This window comes from Sinohyriopsis cumingii, chromosome 18, assembly GCF_028554795.1.
Source record: "Sinohyriopsis cumingii isolate HCF-2022 chromosome 18, ASM2855479v2, whole genome shotgun sequence".
NCBI classification, from domain to species: domain Eukaryota; kingdom Metazoa; phylum Mollusca; class Bivalvia; order Unionida; family Unionidae; genus Sinohyriopsis; species Sinohyriopsis cumingii.
Window position 1 is genome coordinate 38,591,528 of NC_142978.1, and position 25,040 is coordinate 38,616,567.

At 33.2% G+C, this 25,040-nt stretch overlaps 1 protein-coding gene across 3 annotated transcripts in view; it reads left to right on the plus strand.

Moving 5' to 3' along the window:
- Positions 1-25,040, plus strand: part of LOC149776435 (natural resistance-associated macrophage protein 2-like) — a 117,812-nt gene that overhangs the window by 48,691 nt on the left and 44,081 nt on the right. For all 3 annotated transcript variants that reach the window (XM_089940848.1, XM_089940847.1, XM_089940846.1), the window contains exons 7-11: positions 5,033-5,188; positions 12,730-12,888; positions 14,470-14,517; positions 19,685-19,723; positions 24,107-24,226. In XM_089940848.1, the coding sequence (XP_089796974.1) occupies positions 5,033-5,188; positions 12,730-12,888; positions 14,470-14,517; positions 19,685-19,723; positions 24,107-24,226 (522 nt within the window). The remainder of the gene's footprint in view (positions 1-5,032; positions 5,189-12,729; positions 12,889-14,469; positions 14,518-19,684; positions 19,724-24,106; positions 24,227-25,040) is intronic.

The window sequence follows — 25,040 nt, forward strand, 5'->3', positions numbered from 1 at the left end:
GGTATTAACTCTGATATAAAGTAAATGTTAGAGGGAAATGTTACTACTTACATTGACTTATACTATATGTAGTCAGAGGCCGAGACATAGATAATCTAACTGCCATAATGTATAGATGTGTAAACTTACACTCTATGCAGTCAGAGGCCCATATATAGATTATCTAACTGCCATAATGTATAGATGTGTAAACTTATACTCTATGCAGTCAGAGGCCCAGACATAGATTATCTAACTGCCATAATGTATATATGTGTACACATTGAAACCTCAGCTAGCTAAGATGGCAGCCTCCCTAAATAATTAGATTTGGGTTTTATTACTGTTAACTAACTTAGCAACAGGTCCAAAAGAACTAATGACCAAATGGCCAAGGTAGTTCACCAAGCATTATCACTGTTTGATGCATCTCAAGTGTAAGACAACAATATCTGACAAAATCCTTAACAGAAAGTTAAAAATTTCAAATTACCAGGTATGTTCTAATCATGGAGGTTATTTCTAATGATGGCTAATCAAGTTGGGAATTTGACTTTAATATTACAGTCACATTTATCTTACTATTGCACAGATCCATACAGAAGAAATACAGTGGACTGGAAGCTATTTATAATGACTTTGTACTTTGCAAAGTAACTGGGCCCAGCCACACAAATTGATCATTAATTATACTATCACTTTTCTTAACAAAATTATATTTTTAATAGAAATGTCCTACATAAAAATGTACATGGGGCACTGTTGGATGGGGTGTATGAATGTGGCCATATCTATGCATCTGCAATGAATTTTAGTTCATTAATGTGTTATTACACAAACTACCCTGCTGTTACGAGTCTATGCTCTTAAAATAAGTAACAGAAATGAGTTAAAGTTAACAAGCTTTGTAAAATTGAACAAATAATTTATTTCCATAGAATACAAAGTGAAAATGAGAAAAAAGAACGTACAGAATTGCGAATTAAATCCCAAAATAATCCAAGAATTACAGACACAAGCCCTAGTAATTTCAAGTCCTGAATGTCTTTATCTAAGAATTTTATCAGAGCACTTTTGTATTTCCAGAGAAAAGAATCAATTGAATTCATTAATTTGAAGAAAAAGATTCCAGCCTGAAATACAAAAAATACTGGACCCAACATACGACTTGATTCTGCTAAAACTTAAAGCTCAAATGACCAAGTCCTTAAAGTTGCAAGATTGTATAGTTCTCTACCTGACCTCAGGTCACATTTAGCATTTTCTAAGAAGAAACATTACCTAATGGAAAATAACCTTCTAGAATGATCCTGATTTTTACCAAAAAATAATCTAGATTATGTATAATTCACTTAGGATATTCCAAAACTATTTACTTCTATTAATAATAATAGTGATTTTAAACCCATAGAGAATAATTTTTCTACGTATTAGTTGTTTACATTAAAAAAAATAAAAAATTGTCAGTTTGGGTCAAGCAGAAATGAACTCAGTTTTGGACAAGGTCAAGTCTAACATACATGTAAACAGCTTATTTAAGGATACTGTTTTTTTTGTTAATGGTACTTTTACACATTATTGGCTATATCATACTGAGAAAATGAAAGCTAAGTGCCTTTCCAAAGGATACACTGAGGTAGCCAACTCTAGCTGGCCTGGGTGGGTATTGAACTCATAACACTTGGGTTACATGTCTAGACCTCTGCCAGGTTTATTTTTGCTGCCAGCAAACACTTACAACATTGCTCATTGTGTAAAGATACATACATGGGACTGACAATTAAACAGTAACTTCCTATTCCAACTGAATAATACATTTCCACATCTCTGCTTTAAGAAGACTATTTAGTAGAATTTTTCTGTTGTGTTCTTAAAGTATGGATGGTTATTAAAATAAAATGTGACATTGCTTAATTGGTTGTAGCTCATGTTACACAACATATCAGGATGATAATGCTGATAAAAATATTTTTATACTACCTTTGTTACCTTGGAAACACATGTTTATTAACAGAACCTTTGTTTACTAACATAAGCTTGTAAGTCACATTATAGGTTCTTAGTTATATATCGAAGAAAAGCATCCTGTGACAAAAATGTTTCTTACAATTTGAATGCTGCCATAATAATGGGTACAAGATATGCAGTAAATGAAGCAACTACAAGTTGAGCAAGGTACAATATGAACATTATAACATCTGTCAGGTGCTCAGTAACCATAATGGATAGAAAATAGGAAAGTTGAATTTCTAAATGTCTAGATTAAACAGCATTGCTTTGTTTCTTGTAAATGATGTACATGTGTAGACATCTTGGTAAATGATGTTCATGTTTAGACATCTTGGTAAATGATGTACATGTTTAGACATCTTGGTAAATGATGTACATGTTTAGACATCTTGGTAAATGTTGCAGCCTTACTTTATGGATGGGTTGTATTTGAGATAAGAAAGGCACCCTTTTGATTTTATGGTCAGTTGGTCAAAGGTGATTGAAACTGTAAGAATAAACATGGTTTCCACAAAATAAATTATGTCTTTTACCTGGACTGAATTTTGTGGATGGCTTACCTTTAATACAAGAAAGACCTGTTGGTTTTAGATTCAAAAGGTTAAGTATCAGACCAGCGAAAAAGGTTTTTATATAGTAGAAGTAGAATAATACCATAATCTTGTTACAATATTTACCACATGGTGGGATAAAATATACTATTTACAGTAATCTTGTTACAACATTTACCACATGGTGGGATAAAATATACTATTTACAGTAATCTTGTTACAACATTTACCACATGGTGGGATAAAATATACTATTCACAGTAATCTTCTTACAACATTTACCACATGGTGGGATAAAATATACTATTTACAGTAATCTTGTTACAACATTTACCACATGGTGGGATAAAATATACTATTCACAGTAATCTTGTTACAACATTTACCACATGGTGGGATAAAATATACTATTTACAGTAATCTTGTTACAACATTTACCACATGGTGGGATAAAATATACTATTCACAGTAATCTTCTTACAACATTTACCACATGGTGGGATAAAATATACTATTCACAGTAATCTTCTTACAACATTTACCACATGGTGGGATAAAATATACTATTTACAGTAATCTTCTTACAACATTTACCACATGGTGGGATAAAATATACTATTCACAGTAATCTTCTTACAACATTTACCACATGGTGGGATAAAATATACTATTCACAGTAATCTTCTTACAACATTTACCACATGGTGGGATAAAATATACTATTTACAGTAATCTTCTTACAACATTTACCACATGGTGGGATAAAATATACTATTCACAGTAATCTTGTTACAACATTTACCACATGGTGGGATAAAATTTACTATTTACAGTAATCTTGTTACAACATTTACCACATGGTGGGATAAAATATACTATTTACAGTAATCTTGTTACAACATTTACCAATGCTGGGATAAAATATACTATTTACAGTAATCTTGTTACAACATTTACCACATGGTGGATAAAATATACTGTTTATGGTAATCCTGTTGCAACAGTTGCCATATGGTGGGTGTAAAATGTACTATTTGCGGTAATCTTGTTACAACATTTACCACATGGTGGATAAAATATACTGTTTATGGTAATCCTGTTGCAACAGTTGCCATATGGTGGGTGTAAAATGTACTATTTGCGGTAATCTTGTTACAACAGTTGCCATATGTTGGGTGTAAAATGTACTATTTGTGGTAATCTTGTTACAACATTTACCACATGGTAGGATAAAATATACTATTTACAGTAATCTTGTTACAACATTTACCACATGGTGGGATAAAATATACTATTTACAGTAATCTTCTTACAACATTTACCACATGGTGGATCAAATATACTATTCACAGTAATCTTGTTACAACAGTTGCCATATGGTGGATGTAAAATGTACTATTTGTGGTAATCCTGTTGCAACAGTTGCCATATGGTGGGTGTAAAATGTACTGTTTGCGGTAATCCTGTTGCAACAGTTGCCATATGGTGGGTATAAAATGTACTATTTGCAGTAATCTTGTTACAACAATTGCCATATGGTGGGTGTAAAATGTACTATTTGCGGTAATCTTGTTACAACAATTGCCATATGGTGGGTGTAAAATGTACTATTTGCGGTAATCTTGTTACAACAATTGCCATATGGTGGGTGTAAAATGTACTATTTGCGGTAATCTTGTTACAACAATTGCCATATGGTGGGTGTAAAATATACTATTTACAGTAATCTTGTTACAACATTTACCACATGGTGGATCAAATATACTATTCGCAGTAATCTTGTTACAACAGTTGCCATATGGTGGGTGTAAAATGTACTATTTGCGGTAATCCTGTTGCAACAGTTGCCATATGGTGGGTGTAAACTGTACTATTTGCGGTAATCTTGTTACAACAATTGCCATATGGTGGGTGTAAAATGTACTATTTGCGGTAATCTTGTTACAAATTATGTTTGAACTGGCCCAATAAAATTCCGTTTTGTCCATCTTTTATATGTCCTGACAATTCTGACAAGCCTTAAATTTAAGTTATAAATGGACATACATGATACAATGATTCCAGAATTTGTAAGGAGTTGTTAACATTTTGGTCCTATACTTTAATAATTCACAAACAAAGACTAAGGAGGAATGCAACAGCACAAGGACAAGATGTGATTGGTTGCCACCAGAGGTTATTGTGTCATGACCTGCATGAGATTGTGGTGTTGGCCTTAGCTATTGCACCAGTGCATCTACACAAGCACATTATTTCTATTATTAAGTTGATTAATCCTTGTTTGCTTTGTATGGTGAGCCAGTTATATAAAATATATATTAAAATGACTGTGAAAACAATTTTGTAACCCACTACCATGTACATGTCCAAGTATGTACTCATTATCAACTCGTGTACACTTTGAAATTCTTAGATTTGTCTTGTAGGTTTCACTCAATTTCAGTTGCTTGGACAGTCAGGGTACAGACAACATACTATAACTTCCTTTTCAGTATGTGATGGTGGCCCCAAACCAGGGCCAGGTTTTGAAAGGCTTGTTTGTCCCCTACTGTGATGGCTGTGGCCCCAAACAGTTAATGCAGGCAGTAGGGGTTATTGGAGCTATTATCATGCCCCACAACATGTATCTACATTCTGCTTTGGTCAAGGTAAGTTACTAGAGATGGAGGTTTTACTATATGCATCATACAGCTATTAAACTTTTTGTATCATATGTTAATTATACAAGTCCAATCACTTGTACCTCATTCTCATTAGACTGAAATATTTGCATGACATGGTCTTTTTTAAGGAGAGAAAGACAAGAGAACTCTGTAGGAAGCCTTCAGGATTGACTTTGTTGTATGCCAGTGCCAAACAAATTGTATGCCCAAGGTATTAAGTAAACACATTTGATATGCCTACATTTGCAATTATTTCTTAACAGTTACACACATATATGCACATAATGAGTAAACATTCCCAAACAGTCACAATGAGTAAACCTTGCTCAAAGAGTCACAATGAGTAAACTTTGTCCAAACAGTCACATGGTTTCAGTGACCATACTCATTTATCCAGAATGGAATTTCCTCAGTAAAAACCTAGCGTTAAATGGTCAGTAGCCTTCTTAATTCAGTGGCCAGGTGTTTCGTAACCAAACAGTGGTTTCTTACTTCTTAAGTCAGTGGCCAGGTGTTTTGTAGCCAAACAGTGGTTTCTTACTTCTTAAGTCAGTAGCCAGGTGTTTTGTAACCAAACAGTGGTTTCTTACTTCTTAAGTCAGTGGCCAGGTGTTTTGTAGCCAAACAGTGGTTTCTTACTTCTTAAGTCAGTGGCCAGGTGTTTCGTAACCAAACAGTGGTTTCTTACTTCTTTAAGGAGACTAGAAATCAAACTTTTCCTTTTACGTATGTAATTCTCAACAGATTTTAATTCGACTGCAATGTTTATAAATTAAATATCGTAAGCGGGTAGTGATTATGTTGCACGAAAGATACCACGATTCTGTAAATTGCCGAGTTTTTCCAAGTTTTAATGAGATGACAGATCACGTGGTACCGTGACGCTATACTAGCCAGTCCTCGAATACGAGCATAAACATTGACGAGTGAGGCAGACAGGAGGAGACCATGTTTGGGTTGCACATTCAAAAGTTGAATCTGCAGTGTGATATAATAGTTTATGCACTCTACTGGTCAGTGCTAAAAGAAATTTGTTAGGCACAGGCCTATTTTCGTAACTCACATGTTTAACACTTTTCCCAGGTTTTAAAATGTCCAAAGGTATGTCTGGAACAGCGCCAACTTTTAGTCTAGGCCTAGCATTTGCGTATCTTTGAGCTGCCATTTTTTCAGGATCCCTCTTGTAACATTCGTTTGAGAAATGTAACGTGCACATAGTGCTGTATGGTGTTGCTTTGAAATAGACTCGCTTGTAATAATGTATCCATACTTTCTTTATACCTTTATCTTTCAGAAAAGAAAAAAAAATTATGTCCATGGGCTTTTCTTAATGTTCTATTACACCCGTAAGCAACGCAAAACGGTATTGTCTTTTACTCTGGCAACTCCCACTTGGGCTGCTGGAGTCGCTACTATGATGTCACATCCCGAAAGTAACCAAATAGGCGCGGACATTTTGCATACGAGGTCACGGAAATTCAGCTCCTAGAAGATAGGCCAATATTTAAATATTGGCATTACGGTCGAAGATGGTACTTCAGAATAAGGTTTTCTGCTATAGTACTTTTATTATTATTCTGTATTTACATTGGTTTCTGGTCTCCTTTAAGTCAGTAGCCAGGTGTTTTGTAACCAAAGAGTGGTTTCTTACTTCTTAATTCAGTGGCCAGGTGTTTTGTAACCAAATAATGATTTCTTACTGCTTTAAGCAGTTAATCAAGTATATTGACCTTGCAGATGAAGCATTTGTTTTCCCAAGAAATGCATTGTTTTGGTATGGACATGATGTGTAAATTATTGTGTTATATTTAGCATCTCTTATCTATTGTTCACCATACTTGAAACAGTCTGTCAATGTAATTTTAAATTTGCTAATATCTCAATTGTTATTCTTGTTTCGATTTGAATAAAGCCTCGATATATCTTGGAAAATTTTTTGTTGGGTAAATTACTGAAATAAATTATAATTCTTGAGTCCCAGACATTCACATGTACACACGCAATTTTGGTGGGAGATGTACTGACGATAGTACTATATGACTTCATCAAAAAAGATTGTAATAGAAAACTAATTTTACACTGATATTGATTAGTACTATATGACTTCATCAAAAAAGATTGTAATAGAAAACTAATTTTACACTGATATTGATTAGAACTATATGACTTCATCAAAAAAGATTGTAATAGAAAACTAATTTCACACTGATATTGATTTAATTTATTAAATTTTATCTATTCAAAATTGTTGTCAATGTTTACTGCATAATAATGGTCAGGGAGTGAAGATCATAGTAAGCTATTCCTATATATTGTTTATAATCAAATTCACTTTTCAGACACTGATGATACCTGTCAGATAGATGAATTGTAATTATCGTCAATTACACATTGTGAAATGCATTGTAATTATTGTCAATTACAAATTGTGAAATGCATTGTAATTATCATCAATTACAAATTGTGAAATGCATTGTAATTATCGTCAATTACAAATTGTGAAATGCATTGTAATTATTGTCAATTACAAATTGTAAAATGCATTGTAATTATCGTCATTTACAAATTGTGAAATGCATTGTAATTATTGTCAATTACAAATTGTGAAATGCATTGTAATTATCGTCAATTACAAATTGTGAAATGCATTGTAATTATCGTCAATTACAAATTGTGAAATGCATTGTAATTATTGTCAATTACAAATTGTGAAATGCATTGTAATTATTGTTAATTACAAATTGTGAAATGCATTGTAATTATGGTCAATTACAAATTGTGAAATGCAAGAATATGGTTTGGAAAGGTCTGCATAAATCTATATATATTTAATGGTTTGAGAAAAAATAAAAGAGAATCATAATACAGTAGAAGCGCTGTTGAAAAAGATCACCCCATCTGCCAGAAAATATGGTCTCAAAAGATAGGTAGTCTCTCATAACAGGTCATAACATTATATTATCAATAAATCTGTACATATGGTCTCTCATAGCAAATGGTCTTTCAAGATAGGTTGAATTGTATAAATACCAAATCATAATTAAATATCTATCCATGTATGAGGTGAAAACATTAAAAGACATTTACATTGAGTTGCTCTTTTAAATCCCAAAAATAGACAATAGACCAATATTACAGTCACTGTTTCATCTATTATATTCTGTTGATTCACAATTGTCAAAGAATTTTATCTCGGATTTTGCAAGAACATAGAATTGTGTAGGTGAATCTATTTGATAGTAAAAGTATGGAAACAGTGTTTTAACTTAAAAGGCATCACATGTCTCTGAAAAAAGGTGACCTATCCAAATTTATTCTTATTTGGCCTAGGGCTGTTACATCTGAGTCGGCCAGGCACAGCTGCAGTGTACAGGCAGCAGTGTTAGCTACCACCATACTGTATTTATAAATCATACTAAATGAGAAAACAGACACATGGAAAACTTGAACAAATACATGAATTTAACTCTTTTCTACCATATTTTCTCAATCAGATACACATATGTATATGTGTATGTGTGTGTGTGTGTGTGGAGAGAGAGAGAATTCTTTAAGAACGAAATTATGCTGAGTGCCTCAAAAATTTCAACGACAAAATGTTTTAAAAAGCTGCTACAGTTATAAGAATATATATTGATGATTTATCTTATAATAAAATTGATTGAAGTAATAGTAACAACAATGAAAATAATATTAACAATGATAATAAATAAATAATAATATTTTATGAATGCAACTGGTTCAGAAATCAAGTTTGATATGCCAATCAAAGACCACTTGTCATGAAAGGCCAGATGTTTTTTTTCCTCTCATTGGCTGCTTATGATAGGTTTGACTCTGCATACATGTGTGTGTGTGTGTGTGTGTGTGTGTTATGAAAGCTACAAATGTTTTACTTTACGTAAGAATTCTTCTATAAAGAAATTTGGTATTTTACTAAATCAAATATAAAAAGACACTATCTGCATCTGCCAGTGATTTGATAATCTCATACTTCTTGACAAAATGTATAGAAAAGTACATTGTATGTCCGGCAGACTTTCCCACCTTGATCATTTCACTTAGGAATGATTAGGTTTTAAAGTAGCATCTGCACTTGTTTGCAAGACATACTCTGAGAAAAATCCACGATTTCTTTTGCTGCAGTCAAGTTTTTTAACACAGAGTTTCTATAAAATCAAAATGTTTTCTGCTGTAAATCATGATTTTATAAACTTCATCACTTGCTTGCAGATTCATTTAGTTCAACATGTTCACACAAAAAATGTCCTCAATTCACTCATTACCTGGGGGCCCCAAATGGCCAAGTAGTTTAAAGCACTCACCATTCCAGATCTAGTTAGCAGAAATAACTAAGAAAGTACAAAACCTCCCTTATTCAGTTAATTTTTAAAATTTTTTAATAAATAATCCCGATAAAATAGAATGTCTGAAATTCACACATTTACTGCATTATCAATCTTAATATAATAAGATGTCCTGAATTCACTCAGTAACTGCATTATTAATTTTTATAAAATGATATGTCCTCAATTCATTCATTAACTGCAGTATTTATGTTAACAAAATGAGATGATCCCAATTCGCTCATTAACTGCATTATTAATCTTAATAAAATATGATGTCCCCAATTCACTCATTAACTGCATTATTAATCTTAATAAAATATGATGTCCCCAATTCACTCATTAACTGCATTATTAATCTTAATAAAATATGATGTCCCCAATTCACTCATTAACTGCATTATTAATCTTAATAAAATATGATGTCCCCAATTCACTCATTAACTGCTTGTTAATCTTAATAAAATAATACCCAGGGAAGGCATTTTAAAAAATATAACCCAAGGTACTTTGATTTCACAGAGTTCGTATTAAAATGATAAGAAAATTCTGAATTGCATCTATGGGTGAGTACCCTAGATTAAAAGTTCCTTCCCTGTACCCCATGTATGTTTTAATGGAACAGCCCTCTCTCACTGACTGCATTGTTAAGGTTAATAAAATGAGATGACCTCAATTCACACAATGAGGGCATTGTTGATGTTAATAAAATTTGTACAGATGTAAGTGTCTATGATCACTTAAATTTTATGAAATCAATTTTTGGGAATTACAGTTTTCTGTTCTTACTCATGATGTAATTGATGGTGATGTTATGGTGCTGTGTTAACATTTTTAAAGTCACAAATTCAATATATCTCTATTCAGCTTTGGTAGAATATTATTTTGTCTGAATGTTGTACTCCTTGAAGTTCTTGTCTTGCCTGTGAAAACAAAATCACAAAATCAGATATGCTGTCATGGCATGCAAGTGTGCAAATCGTGCAAGATTTTATGAATTTGCACATTTGAAAAGCAGTTATGCGTGAGAACTCCTGCAGAGAAGTTCAGCATTGCAAATAGAAATATGCACTGTGCATGGTATAATTTTGATGTTACGAAAGAATCAGATGAAACAATTTCATGTATAATAGGATACTCATTTGATCAAAATACCAGCTCAATGAAAAAAATAACACAGTCATCGATTGATTACAAAAGAATGCTTGCAAATTATGGGAAAGAATTATATAGAAATATATAAAGGGCTACATTAGTTGATACTTATAGGTTATATTGCATTATACCTTACTTGATACTTATATGTTATACTTTCTTATACATTAGTTAATACTTACAGGATATACTGTCTTATACATTAGTTGATACTTATATGTTATACTGTCTTATACATTAGTTGATACTTATATGTTATTCTTTCTTATACATTAGTTGATACTTATATGTTATACTGTCTTATACATTAGTTGATACTTATATGTTATACTTTCTTATACATTAGTTGATACTTATATGTTATTCTTTCTTATACATTAGTTGATACTTATATGTTATACTGTCTTATACATTAGTTGATACTTATATGTTATACTTTCTTATACATTAGTTGATACTTATATGTTATACTGTCTTATACATTAGTTGATACTTAATATGTTATACTGTCTTATACATTAGTTGATACTTAATATGTTATACTGTCTTATACATTAGTGGATACTTATATGTTATTCTTTCTTATACATTAGTTGATACTTATATGTTATACTGTCTTATACATTAGTTGATACTTAATATGTTATACTGTCTTATACATTAGTTGATACTTATATGTTATTCTTTCTTATACATTAGTTGATACTTATATGTTATACTGTCTTATACATTAGTTGATACTTATATGTTATACTTTCTTATACATTAGTGGATACTTACAGGATATACTGTCTTATACATTAGTGGATACTTACAGGTTATACTGTCTTCTACATTAGTGGATACTTATAGGATATACTGTCTTATACATTAGTGGATACTTACAGGATATACTGTCTTATACATTAGTGGATACTTATAGGTTATACTGTCTTATACATTAGTGGATACTTATATGTTATACTTTCTTATACATTAGTGGATACTTACAGGATATACTGTCTTATACATTAGTGGATACTTATATGTTATACTTTCTTTTACATTAGTGGATACTTACAGGATATACTGTCTTATACATTAGTGGATACTTACAGGTTATACTGTCTTATACATTAGTGGATACCTATATGTTATACTGTCTTATACATTAATTGATACTTGTAGGATATACTGTCTTATACATTAATTGATACTTGTAGGATATACTGTCTTATACATTAGTGGATACTTGTAGGATATACTGTCTTATACATTAGAGGATACTTGTAGGATATACTGTCTTATACATTAGTGGATACTTGTAGGATATACTGTCTTATACATTAGTGGATACCTATATGTTATACTGTCTTATACATTAGTGGATACCTATATGTTATACTGTCTTATACATTAGTGGATACCTATATGTTATACTGTCTTATACATTAGTGGATACCTATATGTTATACTGTCTTATACATTAGTGGATACCTATATGTTATACTGTCTTATACATTAGTGGATATTTACAGGTTATACTGTCTTATACATTAGTGGATACTTATAGCATATACTGTCTTATACATTAGTGGATACTTATAGGATATACTGTCTTATACATTAGTGGATACTTATAGGATATACTGTCTTATACATTAGTGGATACTTATAGGCATTTGTATGGGGAAATATGAAATTTTTTCAGCTATACTGCACAACAATACCTGGCACATAAAGTACACCATATTACATGGAAAACAAGACACCATATTGCACTAATTACAAGACACCACCATATACTAAACACAAGACACGACATTACACTGAATGCATAACACCTCATTACACTGAACACAAGACACCACATTACACTGAACACAAGACACCATGCTGCACTGAACAGAAGACACAAGATTACTCTGAACATAAGACACCACAGCACACTGAATGCAATACACCACATTACACTAAATGCTATACACCACATTGCACAGAGCACAAGGCACCACATTACACTGAACACTTGTTTGTTTCTTTCAGTCTCGAGACATAGACAGGTCCAACAAGCAGGCGATACGAGAGGCCAATATGTATTACTTCATCGAGGCTTCAATTGCGCTGTTTGTGTCCTTCCTTATAAATGTATTTGTTGTTTCTGTTTTTGCCGAAGGTCTTTATGGAAAATCTTCTCAGGAGGTTGTAAGTATATAAAATATTGTTTTTGTTTAATTGATCCCCAAATCGTTGAATTTAAATATTTTAGTGCCACATAAGTTACACAAATTAATGAGTTCAGCAGATATGTAATAAATATATTGCATTTGTTTGAACTATGCATCTTGCTATTTTATAGTTAACAAGAGTACACATTTTTGAAATTATCCGAAATATTTAAAAGAAGTTTATGAAAATGTTTGAATTTAAATACCTCATGCCTGTAAATGAGAGGTCATGCACTGGTCTTTACTGTAGTGCTACAACAGTATGTCCTGGTGTTACCACTCTTTGGTCTTAAACTTAAAGTTTTGTACGATTCAATAAATAATTCATTTCCCTAGAATACAAAGTGAAAATTTTAAAAAAACTTACAGTACTGTGAATTAAATCCCAAATAGTCCTAAAAGTTCGATCACAAGTCCAAATGTTTGAAATTCCAGTAATATTCCAATTAAATTCCGATATTGAATGTGTTGATGTGCTTGTACTCTCAAATGTGCTACTGTGCCAGTGGCCTGAAATGTGCTGATGTGTTAACAGTTTTTTGATGTATGACAATAGTATAATCAATATGTCTTTGTCTGAATTCACTATAATTTCAAATTAATGTTTTAGTTCAAGAATATTATTGAGCACTTTGTAATCCAGTGAATAATAATTTGAATAAATATTTTCACTCAAATTAAAAACTGGACACAACAATAAGACTGATTCTGCTTTGGATGTTAAGGCAAGAACAGATAATCTTAATGTAAACAAGTTTATGTACCCCCTTACTTGACCTATGTCGCAGTTACCATTTTCTGGAAATACACTGTCACCTTAATGGGAAATTTCCATCAAGACTGCTTGTTTACTCAAACTAAAGTAAACATATTTAAAATTAATAATGATCTGAATATTCAATATTTACTCATTGAGAAATATTAGTTTTGTATTATGTTGTTTACAAAATAAATGTCTCTGGTCAGGTACACCATTAACTTGATTTTTGAGAAGGGTCAAATACAAAAATTATAGACATTCATAACATACTTGCATAATGATTGAGAAAAGCAAACAAACAATACAAATTAATTATACATATCAGTAAAAAATGTTTACATCATATTGTCATGTGACTGTTCTTTTGGACATTTATTCTGGTTGGAAGAGAAACAAAAGCAATATTCAGAGGAGAAATAAAAACACTTCAGATTATAAAAAGATTGGATTAGCAAAAGGGAATATGTTGGTTTGTGTGTAACTAGGAGAGGGGAAGATCAATAATTAAAAAGAAAATGCTGCTTAGTCTTTGATCTTTAGTTTGATATGTAACCTGATTTTTTCCCTGGACAGGATGGGATTCTCAAGGACCAAAATTTAAGGGCCCCTTTCCAGAAAGAGAAATATTTCACAATCATGCATGGTTCTTATATTTAGCTCTTTACTGCAACAGATTTTATACTTGATCAGTAGTCAGTGATTTTTTCCCCCAAAATGAGAGCCCAAGACTGTAATCCTAAACATGTTTGAAAATTTCTTCTAAGAAGAAATATGTACAAATTCTGTCTTTTATTTCAGTATAAAAATTGTTTGAGGCACAATAATTCACATGCTGAATTGTTCAATGTAAGTATCTTTTTAAAATTTTATACAATGCATGCACAATATTTACATGTATGAAAGAGTCTTTGGTATTCTTATATTTAACAGAAAATATTTCAGTGATAATCACCTGAATATTTATATTTATGATGTATTTTATTGTTGAGTAGCTGAGAGACTTTAATGTAAGTTGATAAATGAGTTGGATTTACTATATTTACCATATATATTGGGACATGATAACATAATAATTTGTTTCCTGTCCCAGAACTTATGGCAAAACATTTTTCACCTAGGTCATGTGTCCCAAGACTTTAGAAACGAAATAAATTTGTATTGAATTTGTGTCCTCTGCATCTTGCAATAAAATAGATAAACAAGATGCTTATTTGGTAATAAAAAGAAAGAAAATAACCTTGTATTGTTATCATTAATTCCTCTTTGTTTCATCATGAGCATTAAAGAATAAAATATATCCATGAACTCTTCATATGTAGTATAGGCTTCCATACTGTAGCATGTATCACTTACGTCCAATAACACATGACACATTGTTCATTGACATGAACATTGAGAAACAAATCATGTTTGGTTGTGCTCAACAGTTTGAATATATTATCTGACTGAAGACGGGATCCAACAAAATTGCAAATGAGAGGGAAATAATCAACTAATATCTTCAAGACAGCTGCCATTCATGCATGATACAGTTTTAGGTGCAAAAAAAGCAAGATTGAATTATCTTCATGTCAACTGTATGGCAGTATCTTGCAAATAACAATCTTTTTGCTAGCATGGGTTACAGAAAGTATCACTAAAGCAAGTTATTGCTGTGTATACTATTTACCTGCAAACATCAATGCCTGTTTGTATTAATTATAACTATAGATGCCAAGCACATAGAAGCCTGGGTGGTGAATCAACACAACTGTCAGTGAGCAATAAACTCATTCTTTGAACTTACCGACAGGACATCAGAAACAAAGGTTATTTTTATTACAAAGCAAACCAATCTTGGAAGCCAACTTTGGATACTTTGAAGCCATTTTTGTTTTTAAAGGATAGCAGTACAAAGGTTATTTTATTGCAAAGTCAGTCAGCCTTGGAAGCTGACTTTCAATTATTTCAAGTGTGCCATTTTTTTAAAATTATTTTTGTTAATGTACAAAGATGGCAGAGATATGGAAGCTAACTTTGGTTCCTTTTCATCAGTATTTACAGGAATTTTGAAGATAAATTGAAACAATGGAAATTTGTTTAAAGTGATACAATATAGTACATGGACATTGTTGACCCAGCGTCACCCAGAAGATTTGGAGAAAATAAAACCATCTGATGAATTCGTGAAGGCCAGAATAGAAGTAGATGCTTTCACTGACAATATGATCATTAACATAGATTTAATTCTAGTGAACTTTGATCTCATTCCTCGATGGACTGACAGTAAGATGGGGGTCAAAAGTATGAGATTTAGCGTGACTGGTGCAGATTTGTTAAAAATCTGACTTTAGTCCTTGCAGTTTCCACTTCAGGTGATGTGTTGCCTCTATTGATAATTCTTCACAGTATGTTACTGTGATGATATATGTTGTAGTCCAGAATGACTAATCTTGCTGTGCTGATAGATGTTGTAATCTATAATGACAAATGTTACTGTGCTGATAGATGTTCTAGTCCAGAATGATTAATGTTACTGTGCTGATAGATGTAGTAGTCCAGAATGACTAATGTTACTGTGCTGATAGATAGTGTAGTCCAGAATGACTAATCTTACTGTGATGATATATGTTGTAGTCCAGAATGACTAATCTTGCTGTGCTGATAGATGTTGTAATCTATAATGACAAATGTTACTGTGCTGATAGATGTTCTAGTCCAGAATGATTAATGTTACTGTGCTGATAGATGTAGTAGTCCAGAATGACTAATGTTACTGTGCTGATAGATAGTGTAGTCCAGAATGACTAATCTTACTGTGATGATAGATGGTGTAGTCCAGAATGACTAATGTTACTGTGCTGATAGATGTTGTAGTCCAGAATGATTAATGTTGCTGTGCTGGTAGATGTAGTAGTCCAGAATGACTAATGTTACTGTGCTGATAGATGTTGTAGTCCAGAATGACTTTTTAATGTTACTGTGCTGATAGATGTTGTAATCTATAATGACTAATGTTACTGTGCTGATAGATGTTGTAGTCCAGAATGATTAATGTTACTGTGCTGATAGATGGTGTGTCCAGAATGACTAATGTTACTGTGCTGATAGATGTAGTAGTCTATAATGACTAATGTTACTGTGCTGATAGATGTAGTAGTCCAGAATGATTAATGTTACTGTGCTGATAGATGTTGTAGTCCAGAATGACTAATGTTACTGTGCTGATAGATGGTGTAGTCCAGAATGACTAATTTTACTGTGCTGATAGATGTTATAATCTGTAATGACTAATGTTACTGTGCTGATAGATGTTGTAGTCCAGAATGACTAATGTTACTGTGCTGATAGATGTTATAATCTATAATGACTAATGTTACTGTGCTGATAGATGTTGTAGTCCAGAATGACTTTTTAATGTTACTGTGCTGATAGATGTTGTAATCTATAATGACTAATGTTACTGTGCTGATAGATGTTGTGGTCCAGAATGACTAATGTTACTGTGCTGATAGATGTTATAATCTATAATGACTAATGTTACTGTGCTGATAGATGTTGTAGTCCAGAATGACTTTTTAATGTTACTGTGCTGATAGATGTTGTAATCTATAGTGACTAATGTTACTGTGCTGATAGATGTTGTAGTCCAGAATGACTAATGTTACTGTGCTGATAGATGTTGTAGTCTATAATGACTAATGTTACTGTGCTGATAGATGTTGTAGTCCAGAATGACTAATGTTACTGTGCTGATAGATGTTATAATCTATAATGACTAATATTACTGTGCTGATAGATGTTGTAGTCCTGAATGATTAATGTTACTGTGCTGATAGATGTTGTAATCTATAATGACTAATGTTACTGTGCTGATAGATGTTGTAGTCCAGAATGACTAATGTTACTGTGCTGATAGATGTTATAATCTATAATGACTAATATTACTGTGCTGATAGATGTTGTAGTCCTGAATGACTAATGTTACTGTGCTGATAGATGTAGTAGTCCAGAATGACTAATGTTACTGTGCTGATAGATGTTATAATCTATAATGACTAATTTTACTGTGCTGATAGGTGTTGTAGTCCAGAATGACTTTTTAATGTAACTGTGCTGATAGATGTTGTAGTCCAGAATGACTAATGTTACTGTGCTGATAGATGTTGTAATCTATAATGACTAATGTTACTGTGCTGATAGATGTTGTAGTCCAGAATGACTATTGTTACGATGCTGATAGATGTTGTAGTCCAGAATGACTAATGTTACTGTGCTGATAGATGTTGTAGTCCAGAATTACTAATGTTGCTGTGCTGATAGATGTTGTAGCCCAGAATGACTTTTTAATGTTACTGTGCTGATAGATGTTGTAGCCCAGAATGACTTTTTAATGTTACTGTGCTGATAGATGTTGTAGTCCAGAATGATTAATGTTACTGTGCTGATAGATGTAGTAGTCCAGAATGATTAATGTTACTGTGCTGATAGATGTTGTAGTCCAGAATGACTAATCTTACTGTGCTGATAGATGTTGTAGTCCAGAATGACTAATCTTACTGTGCTGATAGATGTTGTAGTCCAGAATGATTAATGTTACTGTGCTGATAGATGTTGTAGCCCAGAATGATTAATGTTACTGTGCTGATAGATGTAGTAGTCCAGAGTGATTAATGTTACTGTGCTGATAGATGTTGTAGTCTATAATGACTAATTTTACTGTGCTGATAGATGTTGTAGTCCAGAATGACTAATCTTACTGTGCTGATAGATGTTGTAGTCCAGAATGACTAATCTTACTGTGCTGATAGATGTTGTAGTCCAGAATGATTAATGTTACTGTGCTGATAGATGTAGTAGTCTATAATGACTAATGTTACTGTGCTGATAGATGTAGTAGTCCAGAATGATTAATGTTACTGTGCTGATAGATGTTGTAGTCCAGAATGACTAATCTTAATGTGCTGATAGATGTTGTAGTCCAGAGTGATTAATGTTACTGTGCTGATAGATGTTGTAGCCCAGAATGATTAATGTTACTGTGCTGATAGATGTTGTAGTCTATAATGACTAATGTTACTGTGCTGATAGATGTAGTAGTCCAGAATGATTAATGTTACTGTGCTGATAGATGTAGTAGTCTATAATGACTAATGTTACTGTGCTGATAGATGTTGTAGTCCAGAATGACTTAGTTCCCCATTCTGACCCTCCATTCAACTTTTGTGAACACAGATGACATCTACATTCCCCATTCTGACCCTCCAATGAACTTTTGTGAACGCAGATGACATCTACATTCCCCATTCTGACCCTCCATTGAACTTTTGTGAACAAGGAGTAAAAAATTTCAAGTTAATACTATGTTAAAATGTCCAGAGGGTTTTAAAAACTGAGACATCGTGTATTTTTTTATTTAATGCATGTGTGGTTGTGATTATATGTGTGTGAGCATGTATGTGTGTGTGTGTGGTAATGGTATATGACAATGATAAGTCTACCAGATATTTTTACATGAAAGTGTTTTAAATACTTAAGAGAAAACTCGTAATTTATTTTCTTTTATTCATATTTGAGTCTCCAGTTATGGTTTACAGGTTTTATGAGTAAATAACTGATTCTGAATTGTGACATGGTTTACAGGCTTTATGAGTAAATAACTGATTCTGAATTGTGACATGGTTTACAGGCTTTATGAGTAAATAACTAATTCTGAATAGTGACATGGTTTATAGGCTTTATGAGTAAATAACTGATTCTGAATTGTGCAACATGGCTTATTTAGGTCACGTTCCCTTAACCATTGCCCGCCCACCCCGGCACCACAAAACACTTTTTTGAATGTAAAAAAAGAACTCATCACTAGCTAGAAGGTTGCATTTATGGTTAGACTTTTGATTCCAAAGATCTCCCACTTTAGAATTGCTTTTCCATCTACCCTATTGAGTCATTTCAATCAAAAATTTAGAAAGACACAATATCTGTGAGGTCTACTGTTCTTCCTTGTACTTTATTAGATATCTTTTATTTGCAGACTACAGCATCACAGGTGGATGTGGACATATTTAGAGGGGTAAGTTTACTTTGTGCTTCTACTAGTCATAGACCAAAAGATCTTTTGGAATAGTCTGTTATCATCCATTAGTACAAGTTTGTTATTAGAATAGTCTGTTATCATCCATTAGTACAAGTTTGTTATTGGAATAGTCTGTTATCATCCATTAGTACAAGTTTGTTATTGGAATAGTCTGTTATCATCCATTAGTACAAGTTTGTTATTGGAATAGTCTGTTATCATCCATTAGTACAAGTTTGTTATTGGAATAGTCTGTTATCATCCATTAGTACAAGTTTGTTATTGGAATAGTCTGTTATCATCCATTAGTACAAGTTTGTTATTGGAATAGTCTGTTATCATCCATTAGTACAAGTTTGTTATTGGAATAGTCTGTTATCATCCATTAGTACAAGTTTGTTATTGGAATAGTCTGTTATCATCCATTAGTACAAGTTTGTTATTGGAATAGTCTGTTATCATCCATTAGTACAAGTTTGTTATTGGAATAGTCTGTTATCATCCATTAGTACAAGTGTGTTATTGCCACTTCTCCTAAACTATTGGGAGGGCAGCCATGAAACTGTACACACATTCATCTTGTGGTCTGGTTGTTCCTAAATGAAAATAGTACTGCTTGTACATCCAAGAAAGCCACCATAGCAGCCATGCTGAAAATTTTATCACTCTCCTCCTAAATGGAGTCATATCAACATTTAGTTTCCATTAACAGACATTTTATGATCTCTAGTTGGTCCTAAATGAAAAATGGTGCCAGTCTGACATCCAAATATGGCCACCATGGCAACCATCTTAAAAATCTTGCTATTGATGCTCCTCCTAAATGGAAACTCATATTAACATGTTTTTTTTGCAATAATTTTTTTATGATATCTATTTGATCCTAAATGTAAATGGTGCTGCTAAGATGGCCATAATGGATGTTCTTATGAACATGGCTTTTTTCACTAAAAGACTTCTTATGTTGTTCAGTTGGTACTTAAGGAATATGGTGCCAATCTGATGTTCAGAATGGCCACCATAATGGCCATCTTGAAAATCTTGTTATCACTACTCCTTCTAATCAAAGAGTAATATTGCCATTGGGTTTTCACCAGAAGTTTTCTTATGATGTCCATTTGGAAATGGATGCTGCTTACACATCCATTGTAGCTGCCACAGCAGCCAGCTTGAAAATTTTATTATTGCTACTCCTCCTGAATGGATGTTTGTATGAACATCAGGTTTTTGTTAAATGACTTCTTATAATATTAAGTTAGCTCATAATGAAAATGTTGCTGCTCAGTTATCCAATATGGCCACCACAGCAGCCATCTTGACAAGCTTATTATTACTAACTCCTAAATGAATCGCTGGTCTTATCAATATTGAGCTTTCGCCAAAACTCACTTATGATGGTCCAAAATGGAAATGGTGCCAATCTGATATCCAATATGGCCACCATGACAGCCATCTTGAAAATCTTGTTATTGTGACTTCTCCAAAACAGATTTTATTTTGTTGGTATTAATTGCTGTGAATCTTGGAACATGTTATGAGTATCATCTGAAGATGTGCAGTTTTTGTTGGAGTTATTGCCCTTGTTGTCTTGCGTGCAAATTATATAGTTTTGTGAAAGGAGCTAGTCCCGCAATTTGTTATGGATCATTGTGAGACTTGGTATATATTATGGGTACCTGTTGTCATACACATTGACAAAACACTGAGCTCCTGCAATATTATTTCATTGTCCATGTTGACTTGGAGCATTTTGTTGTGTATAACATAATATTGTAACACTTTTAGTTTTCATAGGATGACCATGAATCTTTGTGCGTATTATGGTCATCACCTACAAGTGTCTTTATCAATCAATCAGTGTACTCTTGCAATTTTTTCAGAGTTATTGCCCTTTATGACTTGCAGCTGAATGCAGTGTAAGACAATAGAATCTTGTGAACCCACCCTGTCTTGCAGTGCTTCTTTATAAATTGCCATAATACTTGGTACATATCACAGTCATCATCTAAAGACATATTGACAAATCTTTATGCTGCTGTAGTTTTGTAAGAGTTATTGCCCTTTTTAAAGTACAGCTGTGTGCAATATATCTTAGAATTTTGTGAATGAAGATACTGTCACAGTTTTGTGAGAATTGTTTTGAAACTTAAGTTCATATTATGGTCAGCTTCAGAAGATACGAATCTTGACCAGTCATTATACTTGCACTTTTTGATGCAGAGCTGAGTGGTTTTATTTTCATGGCAGACTCATTGTCATCATATTGTAAAGGTGGGATGTGGGGGTGGGTGCATCTGCAAGAGCAAATTGCTCATTATTTCTTTAGTTTAAGCAGAGGTTGATTCCACTGAAATCAGATGTCTAACTGCATAAATCAATTCCTGACAAAAGGTCAGTACACTGATGTGAAATGAAATAATTTTATCTACACCTATTTGGATATATTGTGATTGTTCCATCAGTCAATATGTCAATGCATCCATTCATCCATGCATTCATCTATCATGCATTTCACCATGTAACTTAAACCCAAATTACACAGACTGAGTGAGAGTGGTCACATTTGGTACGATGTTTCACCAAGATGACTATATTATTTGTACACCCTCCTTTTTGTTCATATCCCCTACTGATTTTAAAAATTAAAAGAATCAACAATACAACAAATGCACAAAAGTTAGTCATTTATTCATTGATTTATAATTTATAACCTGACTGTTGCTATGGGGCCTCTAACACTCTTGATTTATTGGCACTTAAAATCATACAGAAGCTCTACTTTTCTTGTGTATTAAACAGTCCATTTCGGTAACAACTGTGTCATCTGCAACTGATATTTGTGATGTTTAGTTTTAATATTTTTGGAACAAAATGAACAAATAAATAGAAGGAATGATTGTATACATGTGCTCAAGGAAATGTAACTCCAAAATTTTTCAGAATTATTGAGATTATTAAAGATAGTGAACTACATGTACATCACATCTGTTACCTGACAACATAGACTTGTCAATGCAAATATGGTGATCATGTTACTAAAGAAACTGCCAGTTGTTTCAGAATGCCAACAAGTTGACAGTGTTTTGGGACCACCATATTGTCTTCCTATATATATTTACATACAATTTAATTAATATTTTGTTCAGCACATTCTTTTTTTACATTGAGAAAATTTACAAGGTGCCCAGCAGGACACAGTTTAGTAACTAGCACAATCTCAATCACCCGATCGAAAATCAGTAATGCTTGTTCATGCAATAGTGATATCATGCTCATAATGGCTATTTTTGGAAACTCCTTCGACAACTGCGGAGATTGGTTTTTAATGTCACATATGTGCAGTTCTTGATGTTTCTGATGTTGCACTTTTGTAAAGCTGGCATAATAATAAAACAATAGTGATCAATCAAAGCTCTTGCCAATACCAACTTTAAATAGGACCAATTTTACCTTAAAGACTGAAGATCCTGATTAATAAAGTTTATGCACTAGAAAACAGTTTGAAACACTTAATCTGTAGAATATTTCCAAAGAAGGACTTCATTTGATCGGAGCTTCATTTGAAAACAAAAACTGGTCAATTGCATGACGCTATGTCAGCACATTTAATGCTCAGGGTGCAAAGGGGCAGTATAATTTTTGTAACATATAACTTAATTGGAGAGGGAGAAAAGATTATTGTGAAAATAAGGTATATTACCTGCTTTCTATTTTAGGGGGTATTCCTTTGATGTCAGTTTGGGCTTGCAGCCTGTGTATTTCTTTGTTGTCAGTTTAGGCTTGCAGCATGTACATCTATTTCAGGGTGTATTTCTTTGATGTCAGTTTGGGCTTGCAGCTTGTATATCTATTTCAGGTTGTATTTCTTTGATGTCAGTTTAGGCCTGCAGCCTGTACATCGATTTCAGAGTGTATTTCATTTGATGTCAGTTTGGGCTTGAAACCATGTACATCTATTTCAGGGTGTATTTCTTTGATGTCAGTTTAGGCCTGCAGCCTGTATGTCTTTTTCAGGGTGTATTTCTTTGTTGTCAGTTTAGGCCTGCAGCATGTACATCTATTTCAGGGTATATTTCTTTGATGTAAGTTTAGACTTGCAGCCTGCACATCTATTTCATGTGTATTTCTTGGATGTCAGTTTGGGCTTGCAGGCATGTAGATTTATTTCAGGGTGTATTTCTTGGATGTCAGTTTGGGCTTGCAGCCATGTAGATCTATTTCAGGGTGTATTTCTTGGATGTTAGTTTGGGCTTACAGCTTGTACATCTATTTCAGGTTATATTTCTTGGATGTCTGTTTGGACTTGCAGACATGTATATCTGTTTCAGGGTGTATTTCTTGGATGACAGTTTGGGGTTACAGATTGTACATCTATTTCAGGGTGTATTTCTTGGATGTCAGTTTGGGGTTGCAGCCATGTACATATGGGCTGTAGGAATACTGGCTGCTGGTCAGAGTTCTACCATGACAGGAACCTACACTGGACAGTTTGTTATGGAGGTACCTTATAATTTTTTAAATAATTATACCCTCCTATTTTAATACAGGATTCTCTACTTTAGTTCTAAATCCTGAATAATTGTTTACCTATTACCAGTTATACTCACTAAAATGTCATGTCCAACTGCAATCTGCACAGACCCAGATATGCCATCAGACATTGCACCAGCAGATCTGTGTCTATGCAATTTGTTAGGAGTAATCAATAGAACAAATAACATAGACCAAGGTCTACCAGCCCATTATGTGCCAGAAGGTTAGGGCCTCGACCTTTTGCAGTGGGACTCAATTTATAAGCAAGTATATATGCTGAGATGCTGCCAGGCCATGGGGTCATGGGTTTCTTGTAAAAAGAATCCAGAGTCATGAGACTTTTAAAACCCAGTGGGGGAAAAAGATAATGCAAGTTACCTGTGATTCACCCAGAGTGGCCGAGTGGTCTAAAGCGCTCTCCATTACGGATCACTGCCATCTCACTTCTTTCTGTGTGGGTTCGTGTCTTGGATTCAGCTAATGTGGGTATGTGAGAAAGCTTGCCAGTAGCTTCTTGTGGGTCAGTGGTTCTATCTGGGGGGTTCTTCCTCCACTACTAATACTGGCCACCATGTATAACCTATCGTGTGCTGAAAAATAGCATTAAACCATACAACAACAACAACAGCATGTGGTTCATGCCATTTCTTGCATCTCATTAATTTAGCATTTTTTAATCAGGTTGATCAGATCATCCTCTTGCCTTTTCTCCATGATCTCAGTTAATTCTATATTTATGGAGAATATTGTTTGAATACAAAACACCTTTATGATGGAGATC